A 24,979-nucleotide genomic window follows, 5' to 3' on the forward strand; every position below is an offset into this window, starting at 1 on the left:
TCCATCAATCACAGCTAAAAATTGTAGTGCTGAGGAAACTAAAGTACAGATAACATAAGAAATCCAATAATGTTTTGCAATCCACCATATTTTAAAATGTAATGCATTAGTAAAACTAAGTAGTAATGACTATTGAGACATAAGGGTCTAAGATTAGGACTCTAACAAACATGGAGGATAATCTTCTCCAGAGTTGGTGTTTTGTACTGGAAGGGTCTGATAGTGACCCTATCCTTCCCTTAGGAGTTTTTATGTAAGCCTGAGTTTGCTAAACCGTTGAGTTCCGCTGTACTGTATTTACACTCACCAGCCTGTCACAGTCAAGATGAACTAGGGTAGACTGAGTTGATAGTCAAAATACTTCTACCCTTCTCTCCTCTTTAGCAGGCAGTACAGAAAGAGTCCACAGTGAGCAGAGAAGCCAGTTCAAATATTTATTCACTCAATATAGAATAAAAATTTCTTACATAATTAAGCTCAAAGCAGAAGCAAAAAAAAAAAAAAGTGAGGCAACTCATGACATTACAACTTGGATGGATAGCAGCTCTTCTTGATAGATGTCTAGACACACAATATACCTGGAGAGACAAGTGACTCTTTAAATCTTGACTTCCATTTCTGAGTTGTTTGATCTTTAATCCAGTACGGTCTCTGTAAGAAATCCATAGGTGAAGAAAAAGAGCTGCTGGCAAGCCCTGTTTTTATGCCAGTCTTGTGCTTCCTTCTTTCTGTACCCCTTGCATACTGAGAGAGAGGAAAAAAGGCAAAAAAAAGAGTTTGCCAGAAAGAATACCTAGAAGCTCAGCTGGGTCACAATATAAACAAAGCCCACACTCATTTTTTTAAACCTAAACTTCTCTGCTGCAAAAAAGGTGGCATAAACAGATTGGGGATGAATCACAGCCTTGAACATAGCAAAATATAAAACCAGAAAATCAAGAGAACCAGGCACCAATACCAAAACTGCTAGGCAAAATTCTATTCAAAAAAGGCTCACTACAATTATTACAGTGAAGATCACTGAAAGTGGCAAATTCATTGGGACTGCTAACAATCTCGGATGTGACAGAGCATGTGGTGCAGGCTTTTAAAGCACCGAGCCAATGATGCCTCATGACTTAACTTCTGGGGGCCTGGCCTAGCAGCAACAACTACTCAAAATGGTGGCTTCAAAATGCCATTGTGGTAAATCAAACACATTATAAGTAAGGCCTACAAATGACAAACTATAAAAAATAATTGTACACGGGGATTCTTTGTCTAAAGCCTTACAAAATGTAAAAATGACCTTGAAACAAAATTTATTAAGAATAAGAAAGCAGTTTGTTTAAATCATAATATTTTGGACCTTTAGGGGCAATGACCCTCTCCTGTGCCAACCTCATGCCTTTTAATTAATCCTGGCTAATCACAATCCTATACTCTCGAACGTTCTACTAATTGGTGTTCTACCTGTGGCCATTTTTTCATCCTTCTACATCAAAACCTGTGGTCAATGGGCCTGGAGAGATAACGTCAAGTTGCTCCTTTAACTGTTTCTGACCAGTTATGTTAAACAGAGCAAGTTCTTGTTATAGATGAACTGCACCATCACCACCTAATCAAAGCACCATGATGTCCCTACATTGATGGATTAAAGGCCAGAAGTCCACATGACCGTCATCATCAAATTCTTCCATGAGAACCCTGAATACCATGAGGACTGATTGAGGTAATTTATGTTAGGTAGAATGCCTAGAGGGGGCTGGGCGGTCTCGTGGCCTAGGAACCCCTGCAGATTTTATTTTTTTCTCCAGCTGTCTGAAGTTTTTGTTTTTTTTTGTCCTCCCTGGCCATCGGACGTTACTTTTATTCAATGTTAATTAGTGTTTCCTAATTTTAATTCTTATTTATTTTGTCTTTTTTCTCTTTCTTCATCATGTAAAGCACTTTGAGCTAATTTGTTTGTATGAAAATGTGCTATATAAATAAATGTTGTTATTGTAAAAAGTTACAATGATCAGTGTTCTTCAAAACCTTAAAAGTTTTACTAGTACATTCCCTATCACTAGAAGAATACCAGTAAAATAGCCTATTACAGTATGAAAGCAAATACACCAAACAATTGTTTAAAGTCCTTTCAAAGTCCAGAAATCTATTCTGATTACAGAACACAAAGAAGAATTTTTGCAAGGATCAATGCAATTGTGAATTTAGGTAGGTGTATGGAGAATAAGGATGATTTAGGAACTGGAGTACCCGTATGAAGGGACTGGAATACTGGTAGAAAAACAAAGTGGACACTTATGTTGGGCAGGACATGTGCAAAGGAAGCTAGAAAAAAATGGTTAAGAAGAAGGTTGTTCAGGGTAGACCAGGCAGATAATGGTGAGGAAGAAGGCAAAGGAGAAAATGGTTGGACAAAGGATCTAGGAAGAATGAGGGATTAAAGGTGAAGTGTAAGAACAGAACACAAAGAAGATTGGGGAAATGTTTTATCTGTTGCCCAGAATCCTACTTAGAGTATAGTGGAGAGGTACTGATAATGATGATGATGATATTTTTCTTTTAAAGTATAAATCATTTTCACTTTGCAAGCACATGCTATATGAATGATTTGTGTTTAGTGATGTACTGTACAGGATGAGGATACAAAATGATTTTAATTAATTTTTTTGATTATTTTTTTTTACTATTAAAAAATCCTAGACCTCCTTTTGTTTTAACACAGTGTTCAGTTACAGAATAATAATCCATAGCCAACCCATGATTTACACCACAGGTACTGGGAAAATGTTGTGAAATGTAAAAAAAAAAATTGTTTACCTTAATAGTAAAAAAAGAGAAGGATGTGTGCCATTGAGTAATGTATTTCTTTTATTATCTATTTTATATCATCAAAGAAAAGATGACTGATGAGACTATTTGGAAAATTAGGTGGTAGACTCGGGCTGGGTGATTGCCACAGTACATGTCATGAATAGTGGCATGCCATCTTTGAAATTGTATACAACCATACTGCTGTTAATGTACTCACAAACTTGTCATTCTGGTTTTGTGTGTCACCATTTATTTGTTGTCTTGAGTTTAAAGCATGGAGGAATGTTGTCTGTCTGTATAAGATCAGATGGGAGAGTTTCCAGGAATGGTGACTCACCTTCAAGGCAAAAGTGAAATTCCAATTGAAAGAGTCAGAGCGAGAGTCTGCCATTGAGGAAAATGGATAGGTGGGAGAGAAAACAAAAATCCCTTTCAATGCAGATAATTAATAAGGATTACACCAGCCAAAGGAATCACTGCCATCCAAATAATTCATTGTCTGGATCTTATTATTTTAAGAATAGTTTTGTGTTAATAAATAATATACCTACATATATAGTCAAAGTTGTTTAACCCAATACAGAGGGCAGACCTTATCCGGGCCAGCACTGGGTTCAATGCAGCAAACAGCTCTGGCCAGAGCATTGCTTGGTTTCACTGTGTAGTTTTCAGATGTAGACATTTTAAAATTTGATGGCAACATCACTGATTTATCAAAATTTGAGAAACAAAATAAAAATATCTGAATTAGAGTAAGCCAGTTTACTTTGATGTAAGAAATATGATTTACTTCATGAGATAGAAGTACATAATAAACAAAAATAATTAGCATATATTTGAAAATTTGGCACTGAGGGTTCTCATTGAGTGCAAACATTGAGCTGGTTGTGGATTTTAGGAGGCCAGACCCCTCATGGACCCCGTGATCATCAAAGGTGACTGTGTACAGATGGTGCAGACCTATAAATATCTGGGAGTGCAGCTGGATGATAAATTAGACTGGACTGCCAATACTGATGCTTTGTGCGAGAAAGGACAGAGCCGGTTATACTTCCTTAGAAGGCTGGCGTCCTTCAACATCAGCAATAAGATGCTGCAGATGTTCTATCAGACAGTTGTGGCGAGCGCCCTCTTCTACGCGGTGGTGTGCTAGGGAGGCAGTATTAAGAAGAAAGATGCCTCACGCCTGGACAAACTGGTGAGGAAGGCAGGCTCTATTGTTGGCATGGAGCTGGACAGTTTAACATCTGTGGCAGAGTGAAGGGTGCTCAGCAGGCTCCTATCAATTATGGAGAATCCACTGCATCCACTAAATAGTATCATCTCCAGACAGAGGAGCAGCTTCAGCGACAGACTGCTGTCACTGTCCTGCTCCACTGACAGATTGAGAAGATCGTTCCTCCCCCAAACTATGCTCTTCAATTGTAAAAATGTAACTCTTCAATTCCACCCGGGGGAGTAAATGTTAACATTTAACATTATACAAAGTTATTGTCTGTTTTTCACCTGCATTATTATTATTATCAATCTTTAATTTAATATTATTTATTGTATCAGTATGCTGCTGCTGGATAATGTGAATTTCCCATTGGGATTAATAAAGTATCTATCTATCTATCTATCTATCTATCTATCTATCTATCTATCTATCTATCTATCTATCTATCTATCTATCTATCTATCTATCTATCTATCTATCTATCTATCTATCTATCTATCTATCTATCTATCTCCTTTGCAGCCTTTGTTGATTTTCATAAAGCGTTTGACTGAGTTGATTGAGCTGCCCTGTGGGACATCCTGCGACTTCATGGGATCACCCCAAAGTTGCTGGACATCATGGCTGGCCTGTACACTGGTACTGAGAGTGCTGTGCAGAGTGGATGCAGAACCTCTGCATTTTTCCCTGTTGATTCTGGGGTTCGTCATTGGTGTGTTTTTGCTCCTACTCTGTTCGGTGCTTGCATGGACTGGGTGTTGGGCAGGGTCATGAGGTCCATTGGCTGTGGAGCATCTGTTGGTGAGGAAACATTCACTGACCTTGACTTTGCTAACGATGCTGTAATCTTCGCTGACTTAATAGGCCTTTAATGACTTCTTGGGCACACCCATTAGTAGTTTGTCTATCTGTGCAGAGAATGTCAACCTCATCAAGAGGTCTACTTACCTCGGCTGTGACATTCATGTCTCTGATGACTCTTCCTATGAAGTCAGTAGGCGGATTGGGAGAGTATGGGTGTCATGAGGTCACTGGAAAGGGGTGTGGGGTGCTCCTGATATCTCTGCAAAAGGACAAAGGTCCAAGTCTTTAGAGTCCTGGTACTTTCTGTTTTGCTATATGGCTGTGAGACTTGGATGGAATACAGTGACCTGAGATGAAAACTGGACTCCTTTTGTACTGTGTAACTTCGGAGAGTCCTTGTGTACTGCTGGTTTGACTTTGTGTTGAATGAGTGGTTGCTCACCGAGTCCTGAATGAGGCACATTACCTACATTGTGAGGGAACATGTGGCGCAGTTCCCCAAGGGTAATCCGTCTTGCAGGATCCTCATTACTAAGGACCAAAATGACTTGACCAGGCCAAGGGGACACACACGTAACAACTGGCTGTGGCAGATAGATGGTCATTTCCAGAGGGTAGGACTGGACAGTGTATCTGCATGAGGATTGCCAACTAGGATCCTGAGCTGTTTCATTGTGAGGTGGGTGCCGCAATGAGCTGTACCAGAGCATGTTCTCCAACCTGACCTGATATTTGAAGTAAAATATGTGGCTCAATTTCAATGTTTAAAGTGTAAACAGTCTTGAGTGTAATAGAAAAAAAAAATCAAAATTAACATAATTATAATATTTGACTTTGACATAGTCTAAACTAAAATGCTACTTAGAGGGCTAGTACCACTGGTAAAGAAACAAAAATATATTCATGATCAGCAATCCCAAAATAGCATAAAACGACAGTCAACATGCCTTTATTTCCCAATTCCTGTTTTTTCAAAGTTTTATGAAAATGAGAAACTTTGACCCCTTGCATTCAATTAGGGGGTGAACCCTAATGGGTAAGCAGATGTGGCATGCAAAACTTCAAGTCCAACTGATCGTTTTTGCTGAAGGCATCTATTAGTTTCATTTTTGTCATAAGGGTGTAATTTCCTGCATAAAATATGGTCCATAAACTCAAACATAATTAAGTAGTGATCGGAAATAATTGAATGGAGTAATATTTGAATTTTGAGTTTAAACTTTGTGGCTATAATTAAATATAATGTGTGGTTATGATTATGAGTTGCACTTTGACAATCTGACAAAATCCTAGAAAATTTAACAAATAAGTAAAACATTTGCTTAAAGTGTCAGTTTTCACATCAGTGTGTACATTAAAATCCCCCATCAACACTACGTGACCATAATTTATAGCCAAATCAGATAAAAGATTGCCAAATTCAGTCATGAACAATGAATATGGCCCTAGAGGTATGTAGTCTAGCACTACAATTGTATTAGAATATGTTTTAATATTTAAATGAATGCCTCAAAGGATGTAAAGTCACCTAAATTTTTAGAAGTGATTTGCATTTTGTCACAATGTATTTTTCCAGGGCCATCTCCTCACTCAGTATGTTTAGATTTATGAAGGAATGTGTATCCATCTGGTGACACCTCAGCTAGGGGAACAGTGTTAAAGTTACTGAGTCAGGTTTCAGCGAGAAGACACAGATCAGATTTAGTACTTAATTTTATATAATTTGCCAAAACAGCTTTACTGCCACAAGACTGAATGTTCAATAAGCAGCATTTAAAATTGCATACTTCTTTCTGAACTGGTGATATATTAACTGGTAATATTACTAATGATATATTTTTTGTTTTAATTTGAACTAAACTTCTATGACAGGCGCCTCTGGTAGAGGGTCTGGTTTTATCTCTTGGTCTAACTATATACCCTATTTTTTGGTTATCAAGTAGTTTAAGGTTTGCATCATGACTAAATTTATTGGATGCCCCACAACATGTATTATGGGTAACAGCTTCAGAATAGTAACAGGTGGGATAAACAACAGCCTGTGATTTCAGATCACACGACTGCGGCCGGGATGGTGCTCTAATCAGTCAGCCAGACAGACAGTTTTTCTGCCATGTTTTTTACATAAACTATAGATCCTGTTTCAGATTTTAAAGGTAGGCAGCTATAACATATGTTGCAACATCCTTCAGTGAATGGAATTTGAATTTGGAAAATAAGATTAAAAAAAATTTGGAATTGAAACTTGAATAGTGGATTTCAAGGACTTTGTTTTGGAAAACTCCTGTAAGAAAACAGCAATGAACAATTAAATCACTCGGTCAAATACAAGGTCTGCTGCACAGTTCAGGGGCCAATCTTTCTGGCTCCTTTAAAAACAAATACAGTATGTGCTGTGTTTATAAGCAGGGAGGAAAAGAGCATTAAATTGGCTGATCATAAATACATATAGCAAAGAGCAAAAAGAGACTGAGGGTGAACATTTCCTAGCAACTTATTCTTTTATACTGTAGCTAACTAATTACATATTTGGATGGAAACAGTAGGAGAGATGGGAATTTACTGGCTATTTTGCAATGGTATATTTTGTTTATTGGAAAAGATTTTTAGAGTTTAGAGTGTTCATTGAATACCAGTGACTGCCAGTTGCAGAGAGGCTTCTGTTTGTTTTTCTACTGGTGTTCACAGCAAGAGTTATATTGTGAGATGCCAAGTTTTAATCAGCCATCGTCTCAATTTCAGCCATATTCATAATGCATCTGCTGAGTAGTTAATTGAACTTCAGTTTGAAACAATAACAGGAATAACAGCTGTTCATTTTACAACATTACCAAAAAAAACTGGCACATTTATACACAGTAGCAATCAGATATTGCTATTGTTGTGAAAGAACATTTTCATGTTATATAAACATTTCCATTTTAGACAGGCCAATATATTAATGTAGTGCTCTAAAATAAAAAATATTTTACAGTCTGCCCTTATTTTTGTGAAACTGAAAAAACAACATTTAGTGTTCATACAATTCTGATCATCTGATTAGAAAATCTGTTTGCTTTATTGGATTAGAAATTTCAAAAACGCACCTTTTAGCAATTAGTCAAGCCAAGATTAAGAGTGTCAAAGAGTTTCAAAATTGTCAAAAATGCATATCTATCTATTATAACAAGAAATCCTGTCCTGGAAAGCAAAAAGCAAGTCTACGATACGTGATCTTCTCGTAAGACATTTTAAAGACCCGCGACACCAAAGACACGCCCTACTTACAATCTACCAAATAGGACAATATGCAGTAAAACATTCAGTCTTGTGAAGGATTTGAGCACACACAGATCTAGGGCTCTCAGCGCATATAAAGTGTATAAGGTACGTTATAAATTAAATGTCGACATCTAAGCGAAGAAGAAAGCAGCACAGAGAAAAGAGACTCAAATGCGTTGGACAGAAAAAAGAGCAAAAAAGAATAATCGAGGTGCAAATTCAGAAAATAAGGAAAGTAATTATCAGTCCGGAACAAGTGGAATTGAAAAAAAAGCACGTCCAATCCGGCTCAGAATTAAAAGACAATGAGTAAGAGAAAGTAGAACTTCATAAAGACGTTTACAAACGTTGACACTAAACACATGCAGAGCAGGTTAGAGACTATGAAACCAGTGAAATTAGAAAGGCTCAAAAAAAAAAAACAAAAAACGGCGCTATACACATGTGGAGAAAGTTAAAGGATATGAAAGTAGGAAAATTAGAAAGTATAAAAAAAGAAAGTTAAGATCGCAGTAGCGCAAACAAACAAACTGCCTCATTTAACTATGCACCAGTCTAACTTTGGTTTGCACAATAATTACTACACTATTGCACCTTAACACTTAATTCTACTTTATTCACATAATTGTACTTATTTATTATGTTCTACTATACTGTTACCTTTCAATCTATGACTTTTTGTAAATCTAACTGATATTCTTCTAACTTTGCACAGTTTTTGATAAGCGGATCAGGATGCATTTCACTGCGTGTTGTCCTGTATAACTATGCATGTGACAAATAAAGAATCTTGAGAATTTCAAAAACGGAGTTTACCGCACATGCATTTATTGTTTACTTTGTTCATGTATATATATTTATCTGTCTGCTTATTTAAAAAGCTACATTTACCCCAGAAGTCAAAAACGTTCTGTCTAGCCCTTGTACAAAAACCTAGACAAAAGCTGGGGTATCACCTTGGTAACCCCATGTACTTTTGAAACTGTGACAGGAAAATAGCATATTGGGACTCACAAGATTACAAATATTGTTTTTACAGAAGTTCTGAAATAAAAGTGAAACTAATGAAATAGCAACAATTCAAAGAAAAATCTTAAAAGTGTGTATCCGGGAAACCAAACATGGGGGTTGGCGAGCGAAGCGAGCAGGGGGCGAAGCCCCCTAGTTCTATTAAATAAAAACTAAATGAATAATGCATTATTTTAGATAAAAGTAGCACCTAGCTAATTCTATAGGTCAGTGAGTTCTCTTCTGACCTAGAAGATTAACATCACTTTTGCGTGTTTCCAATAACCAGTGAAGGCTCCATTTTCATTAGTTCTGTCTCTAGTGCCTTCTCTTTCTGAATATCAGACCTCTCTATTTAAATTTCAATGAGTTTCAGCCCCAATGTCACCTAACAACTCTTGGATTACTTAGCAAATGACTGAGAGACAGCCATTTAGAGCTGTCCTCAGAAAAAGTTTCACATTCTTGGATAGCCAACAATACCTAGTACTGCCAGGCCACACAGCCCTTGTTGGATTCTGAAAAATCTACCATCCTAAGTCCTTTGCTGTTTACAGACATCTACCCATAAATGTTTTCAGGCACTCTGTTCCTATTTGTCATTAACAATGTATTACCAGATCTTCTGTGCTGTCTTTTGGCTTTGATATAGATTACTGCGAGGATAATTCTGGCTAACTTCTGCAAACGATTCTCATTATTTAGTACCCCTTTAGAATGCTCCTATGGTATTTTCATATGGCACTGTCCAGTAGAGAAGTTCCTGAATTACAAAGGGATATTCTTCTGTCTTTGCCTGGTTTTTCTTATGTCTTGTGCCCCTTTCTAACCCCTAGAAAGGCCTTATGTTCAAAGAATTTGCTTCTAACCATATCGTGTTCCATAATATGTTAAGAACTATATACAGTCCACAATAAAGCTATTTACCTACAGAGATATGCATTTTAACACCCACTAAAGTGTGGTGACATTTGTGTAAAGTTGGTGTTATCCCTTTTCTTTGTTTGAAATAGTCACCATGGAGACACCATACATATTATGGATTTGTCCTCGTTTTGTCAATAGTATGCTGTAAGTTTAGTAAGCTCACCTTGCTGTACTACTCCTTACCAGTAGATGGTACATGAGACCATGAGTCATGAGTCAGAGATTGTCATTGGCTCTACAAGTTCCATTGTATCTCATTAACATAAACAATTTGGAATAGAAGAGCCACACTTTGTGACTCCTCTCCTCACTGTTTTTTCTCCTGAATTTCAGGTTAGTCGAGTGAAAACTTTCCATGAGAAAAGTGTGTAAGGTTTGAGTCACAATTTCTCAGCTGGGGTAAATGTAGAGAAAGTTAATGTTTGTTTAGTGCAAAATCAAAGAACACAGAGGCCATACAAAAAACTGTAAAGGTGGAGCCACATTTCTTTTTTCTATCAGTAGCAAAGTTAAATTGAGGGATTTAAGTTTTTCCCAGTACATTCTCATTTGATTAAATGTATTCCAGATTGATATCGAAGTGTCTGATTTTAGCAATTTTTGTATGCTAAATGTTTTATTTTTTGATGAATATAATATTTATATATTATTTTGAGGAGTACATTAGAAAAATTGTGATGAGAACTGGTCACTCAGCCCAGCAAGGCTCACCAGTCCTATCAACCTAATTCTTTCAAAATAACATCAGTCGAGTTTTGAAGGTCTCTAATGTCTACTGCACGCCTTGGTAGCTTATTCCAAGTGTCTATGGTATTCTGTGTAAAGTAAGACTTTCAAAATTTACCCTTAACAAGTTTCCAATGTTAGCACTTTAAAATAGCACACACTTTTTTAGCCTTAACTCTTTGAGGGCTGAATATTTTTTCCAAAAAACAGTTTCTGAAAAGCAATGGTTTCACACACAAATCAACATAAAACGTCTGTTGCTGCGTGCTGTGGCTGCCAGTTCACCAAGAATGTGCAGCAGGTTTGCTGCCAGGCTGTCTTCATGGTCAGTGCATTCCAATGTGGTTTCTACGTGGCCGTTCTACCTGGTGAACATTGTCAGTAGCACGATTAGCTGGGGACCAATCAGCTGAAGCTGGAACCTCACATTCGTTTTCAATCACTTGTATCAAAATTGGAGTCCGACAAGTCATAGTCCAGTTCAGAGATAGTAGGCAAAATGCCGTCTGTGGAGTATTTTGCTTTACGCATTTGCTTTGATCTCTCACCAGATGTCAGTCCCATTTTTGCTGTTGTTTGCACCTTGCTACTCACGCGAGCGCAAGAAATCTCGGTCAAACCAATGAATCTAACGTTCCTTCAGATGAGAGTCCAACTAAAACATAACAGTTGGTTTTGTCACAGTTTACAGTTGATTACCATCGTCAATCCCTCCTTTTGACAAAAGTCGACATCAGCCCTGAAAGAGTTAAAATAACCTTATTTATTTCTTTTACTCCAATGCAACTTTCAAACTAGCATAACACAAATTCTTTTTCTTTTCATTATTATTTTTCATGTCATCTTAAACATATCATTAGAGGATGAAGCATTCGTAGTTGATCAGAACAGTAAAGAAGAGTGCAGCTATTTTTTTTTTTATGTAAATCGTTATATGCAAAAAGTTTAGATAAAAAGTGATATGAAAATTGCAAGCCTTTATTATATACAGGAAATATTAAACCTCAGAGCAGCAATGCATGCAACAAATGTAAGTTTAATACATGCAAATTAAAATTTGCAATAAAAATAAATCTCCTTTGGTAGAATTCACGCTGATATTAATAATCTTTCAGTCACTGATATTCTGAAAAGAACAATAATGTTTAATAACAAATTATTTTGAATAAATGTAGCTCTCTCTTTTAATCACATTTTTACCATTATTTTAATTTCTTTTTTGGACATTGATTTTTTGTTTAGCTTTTTGAAGTAATAGTGTGTGGCTGCGATGACTTTTTTAGGGTTTAGAATGATAAATACAAAATAAATGATTTGTTACCTATGCAGAAGTGCTGCCATTGCTTCCTGCTGCAAGACACTTAAATCTGCTAAAATAGATTTAAAAAATTACTTAATAAATACTTTATTGTTAAACTTCTAGATTTTTTTCCCAATGTTAAGTAAAAAATCTCCACATGTTTAACATGTAGTGTAAAATTCAAAAGATATTAAAAAGTCATCTGCTCTCCATCCAACATTAACAAAGTGAAATGTGTATAAAGCAGAGAAAACTACTTTGCTAAGCAAACAAATGTAAGTCATATAAAGGCAGTTGACAGGATATGACGAAAATAAATTTAACAAAGGCTTTCCGTTTACTACCTACAAATAAACGGGCTTAACAGACTGAACAAAATGGGTTAACACTCCATTGCTCTGTTAGATTTGATTTACTCTGTTAATACAAATACAATCTTTTTTGTTTTAAGTACAGTATTTATGCTGTGTCATATGTAAAAAAACTGACATTATCACCCACTCTATTAAGCTATGGTGACACAATGCAGTTACTTGCTGTTATGAAGATGAGATTACAATGTTTAAAACAATCCTTAACTTTGGTGCGGCAATGTGCTGTTCCAGCACGTGCTCCTAACCTCTCTCTCTCTCTCTCTCTCAACTTTGTCTTCTTGTCTGAAGTTTTACATCTAGTTTTGTATAATTTTCTCAATTTACTTATGTTGAAAAATATTGCTTCTTATTTGAAATGTTTTTTGCTATGTGCTACAAGCGTGTTTCTGATTGAAGGCCTGAACCAATTGGCCCTGCAGTGTCCTCTATAACCATGGATGTACAAGCACATGCGCAACCTGAACTTTTGAGCTTATGGGACTTGAAGGTCATTGCCTCTATTAAAATGATGACCACCTATTCTTTACTTTTTTATTGCTTGTTTACACTTCCTTTTTGAGCTTTTGCCAGTTGTGGCCATGCAGCACATACTAGTGAAGAGGTATGAAATGTTCAGTGCCATTTGCTCCTTTACTGGTAGTCACAGTAATTTGAAAATAAAAAGGAATTCAATATCAGGAACGCATTGTTCATAGGACATTAGATTGCATCTTGATTGTCACCCACTGCTGATGAGGACGACCCTAATTTGAGAAAGCCACCAAAGAAGCTTATGTGTACTCTTTCCACTTTGTCAAATACAAGCCAGCAGAATAATGTTCCTGGTTTACAAAAAAAAGGGCAAATCCTGTAGAAAATCATGTATTTAATTGTTTTCTTGCCTCATGTTAACCAGCAAACACTTGGGTACATGATACTTAGCACTGCTACCAGACATTTGGACATTGCAGCTTGAGTTGTGGAGTGTCTGTAGGCTGTTCATTCTTTCCATGTTATTGTGATTTGTCGTTTTTCACTCCAAAGCTATTTGAGGTGTTGTTGTTTCAATTCAGACAGTTCATAGCCAATAGATTTTCTTGAGCAGCGGGTTGTTGCACCGTCAATTTCACGAGGACTGCATGACAATGTAAGTGTCTTAGGGGGACGCAGCATTTGGAGGTATTGCAGTTGGGATGGGCATTAGGCTGACATCCATTTGCAATGACAGTAGTGGGCTGGTTGTTTAACTCAACAACTTTGTTTTAGAAAGCTTTTCATAGAACACTGCAGGTACTTGCACAAGTAATTGTATTGTGACAACATCTTAAATGGAATAAGACAAGCATTCTATTCTTTTCATGTGATTTTAAAATTCAAAAGCTGAACATTTAGAAATGTGATATGCTTAACCAGAAAATTATTTTTAAATTACAGTATTATCAAAGGAGATTAAAGTTGTTGTGTCTCAGTGTTTTTTTCGAAATGTCAAATGTTGTGGTTGTGCAGAGTCTTTTTTTTATATTTCATGTTTAGTTTTGCATTTTTCCACATGCTTATTTATGTAACTGAGGGTTTGGTACTATGTTGCTTCCATTTCTGTGATTCTTTGTTACTTCTAATTTTGTTTTGACATAACTAAAAATTTGACATAACTAAAAATTTGGAAGTGCCACTATTTTGTTTTTTCATGGGAGCTGCCATTTTGAGAGACATTTTTGTGGTTGTTATCCTGGTTGCTGCCATTGTTGGAGAAAATGACTTTTAAAATTAATGTAGTTAAATTACTTATAATTTACTAAAAAAAAGTAACTAAACATGCTATACAGTAACTTATAAAATGTAATGCATTACAAACCATGCATTACTTTTACATTATTTTTTCTTCTTTTGCATGAAAACTACATATCTATACATATAAACAGCAAAGCCCTCACTGACTCATCACTAATTCTCCCACTTTCCATATAGTTAGGAAGTTGAAATATCGTGTGCTCATTCCTTGCAGTGTTAGGTATGTTTCATGTCCTATTGCAACACCCAAGGTTGCGGGGGGGGGGGGGGGGGGGGGGGGGGGGGGGGGGGGGGGGGATGGGTGTACCCCCTAAACTGTATATATAGATAGGAGAAACCCCTCCTCACTATTTCTGCGACTTCCAATATACATAGGAAGCCCAAATTTCCCATGCTCATCCTTTACACTGTACTTACAAACGTTGAGTATGTTTCATTTCGTGCCGTGCCCCGTAACAAACTTTAGAAAATAACGTCTTCTTTTTGGCGGTTCTCACCATTATGCCGTAAGGAACTTTCAGAACTGACCTCTCCTTTTGGTGGTTTCATTCCTTATTTCGGTTAACAGATGATATATTTCATGGCAGAGACACACAAGGGCCGCCCCTGGTCCCCCTTCCTTTTTCCGCACAGCCACTGTCCGCACACCCACCACATGGTTGCTGGTGACTCCTGCCTTTTCATTACAATCATCAGATTCACTCTCAATACTAAAATAAGCCCTACGACAATTACATTGACAATCATGTTACATTATTTTTAAAATGTTTCCTTTTCTTTTTCATAACTTCTTTAACACACTACTTCTCTGCTGTGAAGTGCGGGTATTTTGCTAGTTTGTTATAAAATCCTAAACCCATAAACGACCCTTCATGAAACTGACCAGAAACACAGACAAATGTGATCATTTTTGTGTGCTTTATAAATGATGTGCTATGAAGTAAATAATGTCCATCCCCTTTTTTCATCAACCAATGCAAATCCGTGAAGTTTCTCAGTATGAACATTGGCTGTTGCACCACTAGATCACAACACATCTATACCTTTTTGAGCTTTTCCTACATTTTTTCTCCAATATCATATTCAACATTGCTATAGCTGGATTAAAAGTAAACTGACAATTTATTAATAGATTTCCGTTACAGGATTGCACAGAGTGCACTCTTTTCTGATTGGCTGTGCAATTGTGCCCTGCAAAAGGACCATCTTATTGTCCACCATGATTACTTCTTGCCTCACACCCAGTGGTGTTGCGATATTCCCTGACTCCCTGTGAGCCTAAACTGGAGTAAATTTACCCTTCAGCACCATGTAGAATTAAATGTCGGTGGCATTTTCTAATGTACTTAGTCCTGAACAGCGTCGCTGAGGATATTGGAGCCTATCCCAGCTAACATATGGAGCAAGGCAGGAACAAACCCTGGGCAGAATGCCAGTCCATTGCAGGGCAAGATTAAATGCATACTTAATAAATTCTTTTCAATTGATTGCCCACTACGAACATGATTAACCTCTTCCTCACTAGGAGACTAATGGAGTGTGCGCATGCAAAATGTTACTGAATAAACATAGTACTTCTTCTAAATCTTCATCTTCTTTCATTTGCTCCCATTAGGAGTTGCCACGGCGGATCATCTTTTTCCATAAATACTTCTTCTAAATAACTCAGTAAATTTTTGTCAGGAATAAGCTTCCATAGTAATAAAGTAATGAATATCTGTTATTGTTTAAGTAATGCAGGTATTTTTATTTCAATAAAATAAAGATCAAGGTAAGCTACTCACTACTTTAGAAAATCTGACTACGAAGCGCATGCTACTTTTTAACTCGTTACCCCCAACATTGGTTTCTACCAAGTGACAGCCAAAAAGTGTGTAGTGTGTGATATCACTGTGGTGAGGATTGACTTTTGTGTAATTCATTCACTTAATTTGTTCTTTGTGTTAATAAGAGTGTTTGCCAGAATTTATCAACGACCTTAGGAACTATTTTTTTTCCACGGTATACTATTTAAATGGTCCGCTCTTCAGATAAAAAAAAGTATTTATTTTCATGATTTTTAAGCAAACATATTACATTTATAAAATAATCTTGAAAGAATGAACAGTAATGGAGTTTGTCTCTCCTTGAACTGGTGTATGTTACTGTTGTGCATTTCTTCAGCAGTATCCGGTCATGCTGCAGTGTCACTGATTACGGAACGCAATTCCATGGGAATACAAGACAGCTACATGTGCTGCATGCTTGGGCTTGGAGTGATAGCACATTTCAAGCAGCTGGTTGCCTTCCTCTCTGCAGCTACTTAAGAGGCTCTTCAAAGAAACTGCCCTCTCACGACCTTGCCTACGTTGCTCAACAATTTCTCAGTTTAACGCTCCAGATGGCTTTTTTGGGAGGTATTTTGAAATTAGAATAATTTGAATTACTACAGATAATAATTCTTTCTAACAGATTTACACACCCACACAGCTCAAATACTTTTGACACTCTTAGACACGCAAGATAGCCTCACTCAGTTCTGTTCTCCTCCTATAAAGCGTGTTATAATGACTGACTGATTTTTTATTTCCCACTCTAACAAATGCAGCTTTCCTTGAAGCAACATTTTCACCAATAACAAATCATTAGCACCAGATTAATGATGTTGCTGACTGATACTTGGGAGTTAGGAAGGTATGAACCTCTTTCAACTTCTAAAACTTTTACAAAGAGCTTCCCACCTTGAAATTAAGGAGTGTAGCTCAGCTACCACATAACTTGCTGTCCATCAGTTTTTCTAATTAGATGGTTTCAACATTTGCCAGACTTCATTACCCTGAGCAAAATGTAGGGCTGCTGTATGTCTGCATCTAAAAAAGTGAGACTTAACGCAGTGTTACAATCCGTTACCTTATCTTATGATTAAGAGTATTCAAAGAAGACAAATCTCTGCCTCACTGTTTCTTCAGTATTGCAGTTATATTCAGCCAAAGCTCAAAATAAGTGTGCAATGCTGGTGTAATCACGGAATGATTCATAAAAATACCATTGCATTATTTTTTTTAAGCTGAAGGCACTGAAAGTGCATTTAGACAAATTACATACATATGTAATTAACATGATAATATCAAAAGTACAATGATAGGCAGGCCTGTATACTGATTTGTATTTCATTTGTGCTTCACAGTGGAAGATAGACTGGCATTACCCACTTTGTCTTGGCACACGAATATTTTGCTTATGAGGCACTGGAATGCAGAGACATCCAGAGGAGTCTCCATGATACACCATTTAAACAGTCAGTGAATAAAGAGTCATAACTCTGCGACTGGCAACTTTGGTAGAAAAAACCTTGCATCAACTGTGAGAAAAAAATTGGGCTTATTTCCACCTAATAAACAAATGACAAAGCATCTACTCCTTCCTTAATAACCCATTGCAAGCTTTAAATCTTGCTCTATATATGCTGTCAGTGCTCTCAATCTGACCATCATGTCTGTCTGCGTGACACTAAGATTTACACCGCTAGTTAATGTTCTGTGATTGCTAATGACATCATAATTTCTTAAGCCAGTATACTGCATTATGAGTGGTATATGACAGGCCTTCATGAAGTTATATTAGTTAAATTGACCTCTGGATGTTGCCCTATAAAATATATATCACAAAACAAACCAAAACAAAACATGCTATTTTGTCTACATAACTCTTTATGCTGTTACTCTTTGATCCCAAGTTATGGAATAAAGTACAAGTGGTTTAATAATATGTTTTACAAGAATAACACATGATAGAATCTGTAAAGACAGATCAATAATAAGACATTTATTATGTCCAAAAGATGCATTTATATATAATGAAATTAAGATTTTTCTGAGTATCTAAAACTGATTATCCTATGTTTAAAAAGTTTAATTTAAATAGTATAAACAAAGATGACTATGAAGAATATATAAATAGCTTAAGATGCAAAATCTGAAGACCTTCAAACTGAAAACTGAGCCCCTTAGAGTTGCATTTTCAGTCATCCTTTGTCTTATATAATTCCATCCACACATTTTCTAAATTTCTAAATTTGCTTTGTCAATTAGAGTCATGAGAAGCACGACCATATCTAGACAGCATCACATGCAAGCAAAGAACTGACTTTGGATGGGATACTCCTTGCATATTTCCTCTGAAACTCATAAAATGCCTTTTAAATGTAAAGGTTAATATAATGTTCTCATCTAATGGATGTCTAAGGAAATAAGATTAGGTGTAGAAATCCCTTGTGGACATGAAGAAAATGTGTAGACTTCAAACAGGCCGTGTACCTCCCACTAATCAAACTGAGACCATGAGAATGTTGAGGCAACATTTCATCACTAAAATATCCTGATATACTAATGTGTTATAATGGAAATAAATATTTGTTCCCAGGCTGACTACTGTTTGGGACAGCTGCTGAATAACAAAGATTAAGTGATCTGGAAGAGTGGACAGAACAATAAACCGTTAAGAGGTGCAGAAATGTACAGCCAAAAGTTGCATTGGAATGTGTCATCAGTGATGTATCCTGGGGTCATAGGGTGTTTTGGGTCTCACAACATTAGACACTCTTGCCCAGGTGAAGCAGCCAGGTGTGATTAGTCCTCGACTTGCACCCCAGTAGCTGTGGTTCATGGATCCAATCTTTATTTAGACCCATCTGGAAACTCTTTCTCGGGCTTCAGAGATGCATTTCATGGCTCATGTATTGCGACCCCAGTCATACCAAGCAGAGTGAGTGCTTTACAGATCAAGCAGTCCACAAAACCCCTGCAACAATCACCCTCAGGCAGGCAGCAAGCTGGACAACCTAATCCCCTACACTGCTCCCGAAGGTCCTGGTACTTCCCTCTCATACGTCTACTCCATATAATCCTCCCTGTGCATGTTGAGTTCTGTCATGGCTAGTTATTTTGTAGTTCCTGACAGAAAATCTATTGGGACCGTGTGATGTTACTGCAATGTGTGCCACTAACTTAAGTTGTTTGGCCAGGTCAACTCTTTGCTGTCAGTTTTGTGCAGTATAATTTTGACCTTCCTGCTGTTTGGGCTGTGATTGGGGCTGTTCTCCTGCCCTTAAAAGGTAATGTCCTTACTGGGAGGGGGTGTTGGTTCTTGATGGAAAGGATGGCTAAGGATACACTGTTTGCCACTGTCATTATCACATGGACATGTCACCAGTGATAGCAACCTTCTTCCAAGTCCTTTGAGCAACTGAAAGGATGTCTTCTAATGTCAATCTTCCCGAATAATGGGGCAAGATGGTGTCTCATTCTTGCCGCAGATGCAGAGGTTTGCTGGGTTAGGCAAGACATCATAGACAGCTTTAATCAGGAATTTGATGTGCTAGGGCTCTGCCTGCAGGATGTCAGACCAGGCAATATCCTACTCATGTGTGGTTCCTACTTGGACTTACTCCTTGATGAGTTGGCACCTTTCCTTACTCTTGGTCCTGAAATACTGCGGTTAAATGGGGCTGCCTAGAACTGCTGCCCAGTTACCAGTGTTCCCAGCAGTGTCCTATGCCTTAACAGAGTCTCTGTCAAGTTCAGGTCTTTGTGGACCTTCTACTTCTTGCCAGTCCCAAATCCTATGCCTGTTTTTGAAACCTTAGGCTCTCTGGATTCTCTGTACTGCAGTGCTTCACTTGTGTGAGAAACTTTAAACTCCACAGTGATGCTACCAAGCTGAGGTTTGGTGGAAATCCTAACCACCTGTGCAGGAATCAGCTAACCATCATCTTCAAAATGTCAGTGGCAGTAATTAGCACCTCACATAACAAAAAAAAAAGGCTTGAGAATTTAGTGCAGGACGTTGTGCTAATATATCCAGAATTTAAATCTACCAGGCAGACCCGACTAGTCTTGGTTTGTCAGCCAAGCCTTGAGCTCCTTGATAGATGTCTGGATGGGAGATGTATCTCAGAGGCTGTAGTCAAACACCTTTCCCAGGCTCCTGATCAGCTTCTCAGCGATTGATGGAGGTATAATAAATTGGCACAAAATGCTACTGAAGGTTTAGAAAAGTGCATTAGGTGTCCACACCTATATTTGAGATAAATATTGTTCTTAATGTAAATTTGATTAAATACAATAATTTATTGATTTGACAAAAATAGATAATATAAATAGAAATATAAATAATAAAATTGAATATAGATAATATAGCTATCTATATATAAAATCCAACGTGTGTCTGTCTGTATGTCTGTATGAGAGAAATACTTAACGGATTTAGATTGGGTTTTTATCTATAATTTGCTTGAACATTCCAGTTGATTTTGTGACTTCTCACATCATGCTAAGTATCATAGTTCAGCTGTGGCACCGATTTATTCACGTGAATCCGAGACACAGGCTGTGGGCTGAGGGGAGGGGCAGGCAGGACCTCAGGAGTAGGGAGCCAGGCAGGGCCATCCTTACTCACACACCAGCCTCCATTCGAGTTGCTCTACCTCTCCCTCCGCTTAGCTATCGATACCTGTTTGTTCAGCAGACATTACCATTTACCGATTGTTAAAGAGTAATGTTTGATGTTTTTGAGAGAGAGATCACAGCTACGTGTGTTTTAGAGAGTACCTGCTCATTGGCAGAGATATCATGGCCATGTGCTCTTCTCCCCACGCGGAGGACACCCTCCTGTCAGAGCTGAACACGATCAAACACACAATGTTCAAGCCAACGTCTGACGATAGAGCGTACTTACCTTACTCTTGGCCATAGATACCCTGCCAACTTTTTACATTTTTGGCAAAGAGATCACAGCTACATTCTCACCCCTGATAGCAAAACCAAAAATATTATATATCAAGAGGCTCTCGGATACAAAAGTTATCAATATAAATTCATCTCAATACAAATTGACTTTTTTTTAAATTGATTTTTAAAGTTTGTCCTGTTTCACTACTACTCGGGTGGAGCCACAGGGACATCTAGTTCAAAATATAGGAAGGAAATGCACAAATGTGCTAAGGGTGATGAGATGTATGCCAAGCTACAAATGAAGTACAGACAGAACCACAGTTGTTAATGTTATGTTCATATTTAATCATTCAAGGGCCTATTAGTACAGGGAGAAGTTAAAACATGTACAATTTAAAATAAGTAATGGACTTAACTTCTTAGTAAGACTTAACTTTTCTTAAAGAGTTGGTGCTGAAAAAATTAAAGACCATTTCTATTAGTACTGGGTCAGTCTGAGACCCTACCTTGCATTGCTAACATTGCTTTAGCTAGCAGCTTGGCTTGTGAATCTTGACTCTCAAACAAATCTCAAAACATTTCTGATCACAATTACTAGCTCTCTCTGAACCAGAGGCATTGATTTTCTAGCACTAGAGATGAATGTTCACGTCACTAAGGCACTACTACTTTACCGAATCCAGACCCAATAAGTTACAGGCTGACCCTTGTGATTCACAGGTTTGAGATGTACAGATCTGCATATTCCAGGGTTTGTCATCAATAATTAAAAGGAAATTGAGAGGTCAACCTATTGCAGAAATATGCAGAAGACCCTTTAGTAGTACCACTTAAATGGACTGCAAAACCCAGAAACCCCAGGTGTATTGCTTCATTAGGCAGCTTTGGCAATTGTTACTGGAGTTGTTACTGGAGTTGTTGGGTAAAATAAGTTGAGGGTGCTAGTTTTAAAAGTGAACGATAAAAGTTTGCAGTATTGCAATCGGTAGTGTTTTTTGTTTTAAAGCTTTACTGCATAATTAGATTACAAATAAAACCATCATAATGCAGTTTTTACTGGCTTTAAATTCTTGCCCTGTTCATACTTGCTAATGTGATCTCGTCTGGGTTGAAAACGTCTGTCTGGGAAGTGCTTTCAACTTCTACAGATCTTCACTTATATTGGTATCACGGTAGGACAAAACTTTACATAACTTTCAAAAGGCTGTTTAAAGGGAATTTCTCATAACTACACCACCAACATCTACGAAACTGGACTGTGTCATGAGTCCTGAAAAATTGTTATATGTGAAATTCAAATGCAGTCATCCTTTATTTGCACCCATAGATGGCGCTCCCATGTGCCTCCTTCAAAGTGTCATGGCAGACTGAAGAAATCTACCAGAAAGTTTTTATCAGTTAGGTTCATTTATACAGTATAATACATTTGAGTATACTGTATTTTAATTTTCACCAACCTGCATTAGATAAATAGTATACTCCAGAAACACATCTCTGAAGTAGGTTTTCTGTAAAGTCCCAAAAACATATTGAAAATCCTAAGTGTATGAAATAAGACTTGTCTTATGCAAAGTGTTATCACAGAACAAAGCACAAAGTTAAATGTTATATACAATCTCATTTTCTAATCTAAAATGTGTATTTATAAATGAAGTCAGTATTTCCTAGTTTCACAGACAGGCAGTAGCAAGCAGTTCCTTACAATTCCTCTCTTTTGTTTTTAACATTTTCATTTAAGTCACCATATTTATCCTAAGTCTTAATTCAAAAAGAGATTTGACATAAAGACAACCATAATAAGTATCACCAGTTGCTGTTATGAGCAAGTCTTTTACCATCTAGAAATACTGTATAATTGTAATCATTGTTTAAAGGACACTTAACATCGGCCAAAATAGCAAGTCGTTGGGAGGACAGGGGGAACCAGCCTATCCAGAGCATTACCTCCCCTGGAGCGCTAGATGGCAGCCCCCCTGGGGTGCTGCAGTGCCTGGGACTCCCACAGGGCTTCATGGGAGTTGGAGTTTGGTGCAGCCCTGTTGGGATCCATGGGCACCACCAGGGGGTGCTGTAGCTGCTGCTGAGACCTACAGAGCAGCTTTTCTGCCACACCCAGAAGTGCTGCCAGAAATAGGTCATCAAGCACCTGAAGCACTTCCAGGTACATTATAAAAGGATCCACCAGCCACGACTCCGTGCCGAGGAGGAGTAGAGGAGAAGAGAAGAGAAAATTAGGTGCTGTGTGGTTTGGGACTGTGTTGAGCTTGTGGGAATGGGGAAGGCATTGCCCACAAGGTAAAAGAAAATAAAAACTCTTGTGTGCTTTGAAACCCGTGTCCTACACCTGTCTGTGTCAGAGCTGGCCTTTACACTGTATAAACTTTCAATCTACAGACAAGATAAGTACCATCAAAGACACTCTGGGGTTATGAGTGGTGCAAAAGGAGTCCTCCTTAGAGTTTGGCCAGTTCTGGGAGAGCCTGTAACAATATAACAGTAGTTTGTCCATGCAGTTAAATAAACATAGGCTGACAAGTTTTCAAAGAAATCCCATTGTGACTTGCAGTTAACCAATTATTCTACTTAAACACTGTTTTTAATTGTGTAGATCATGTGTGTGATAGTTCTATTAGTTATAATTTTTCCCTTTATAAATTTCAGAAATGTGTCTTTTAAGAAGTTCTAAATATGATGATTAAGCATTGTCAACAAATACTAGTATCATATTTTCTCCTATTTATAGTAACTATTTGATTTCCTTCTCATGCAATAAATATTAGATTTATTAGTTCACAAAAATGTACCTAGTCCTATATTGTATCTGTGATCAGACATTTAATAAAACTGTTGGTAGTGACACAGACAGTGTAAGTATTTAGTTTAAGAGGTATTAGTTTATGTTGTCAATGACAGATGTATAACAATGACCAGAGATAGAGTCCTTATACTAACTACTTTGCTCACATCTTCATGCTTGCATTCACAAGGTCACCCTGATTTATATCTGGCTGTGGTCTATACTAGGTACCAATGTTTTCTACTAAAGAACTAAAGACATGCAGCATATATGCTGTGATAGTAGGTGTCAGTCCTCCCTGTAATTACTATTTTCATTTATGCAAGAGGCTAGACCTTTTCAGGGATACATTTGAATTTGCAAGGGTTATACCCAAGCTTCTTTATTGATGTTAAATACAGTATCTTCTGCCACCAGCTGGGATCTTTGATTTGTATCTGGGCTTTCCAATTCATAAACTGTACACTCGAGTCATTCTTTGCATAACAAATTCCATCTCTGTTGTGTCCAATTTTTACTTAGTTTAGCTATGTTCTATATAACTTAGGCCCAAGAAGCTGTAATATTAATTATTTGTCCAGTATTGCTACCAAAACCTGCTAATTTAAGCTATATCTCTATCTTTACAAACAAATTTTGATATTTTGTCCTACGTGTGCCTATTCCCAAAACGCTATTATATACCATCTGTCATACGTGCACTTAGGGGGCAGCCAAAGGCCTCAAACAAGCATGAAAGATCAAAAGATGGGGGTTAGAGTGGAGTACTAATGCCTTTTCTCTTTCTTCTTCAGAAAAACAGTAGAACAACAATGAGGAAATACCTCGGTTCCACGACGACACGCCACTTCCAGCATCCCATAACGACTTCACTTCCAGCTCTCTAAGCTGAAGACATACCTTCCAGTCCCATATTAATCACCTCACTTCTGGCTCCCAAGGATAACAATCTCTCCATCCTTATCAATTCATGTCACTTCTTACCAACTCATTTTACACTGATTGTGTTTCCTCTCTAACGTAGATAAAAGCACTTGAGAAACTGGAATGATTTGTCCTGACCTAGTATCACTCGTTTACAACTATTTATGGATCCAGCATTATAAGGGGAATTTCCCCAACTCTTAAACCTCGTTCTCTGCATTTTGAGTTCTTCACACATCCCATAAGATAATCATTCCTCTCAGTTAACAAATTTCCCTTAATGTTAAAGTCTATGCTGTACATTCTATTATTGTAAAACAATAACTAATAATGCTTAAATTGGACTGACTGTACCTGGTA

The 24,979-nt window shown here is 37.4% G+C and overlaps 1 protein-coding gene across 1 annotated transcript in view; it reads right to left on the reverse strand.

Annotated features, from left to right (window-relative positions):
• Positions 1–439: 439 nt before the first annotated feature.
• sugct (succinyl-CoA:glutarate-CoA transferase) overlaps positions 440–24,979 on the reverse strand; it is a 752,804-nt gene continuing 728,264 nt past the window's right edge. The window contains exon 14 of the mRNA XM_051928849.1: positions 440–744. Within this exon, the coding sequence (XP_051784809.1) occupies positions 635–744 (110 nt within the window). The 3' untranslated portion in view covers positions 440–634. The remainder of the gene's footprint in view (positions 745–24,979) is intronic.

This window comes from Erpetoichthys calabaricus, chromosome 6 (genome assembly GCF_900747795.2).
Source record: "Erpetoichthys calabaricus chromosome 6, fErpCal1.3, whole genome shotgun sequence".
Classification (NCBI taxonomy): Eukaryota; Metazoa; Chordata; class Cladistia; order Polypteriformes; family Polypteridae; genus Erpetoichthys; species Erpetoichthys calabaricus.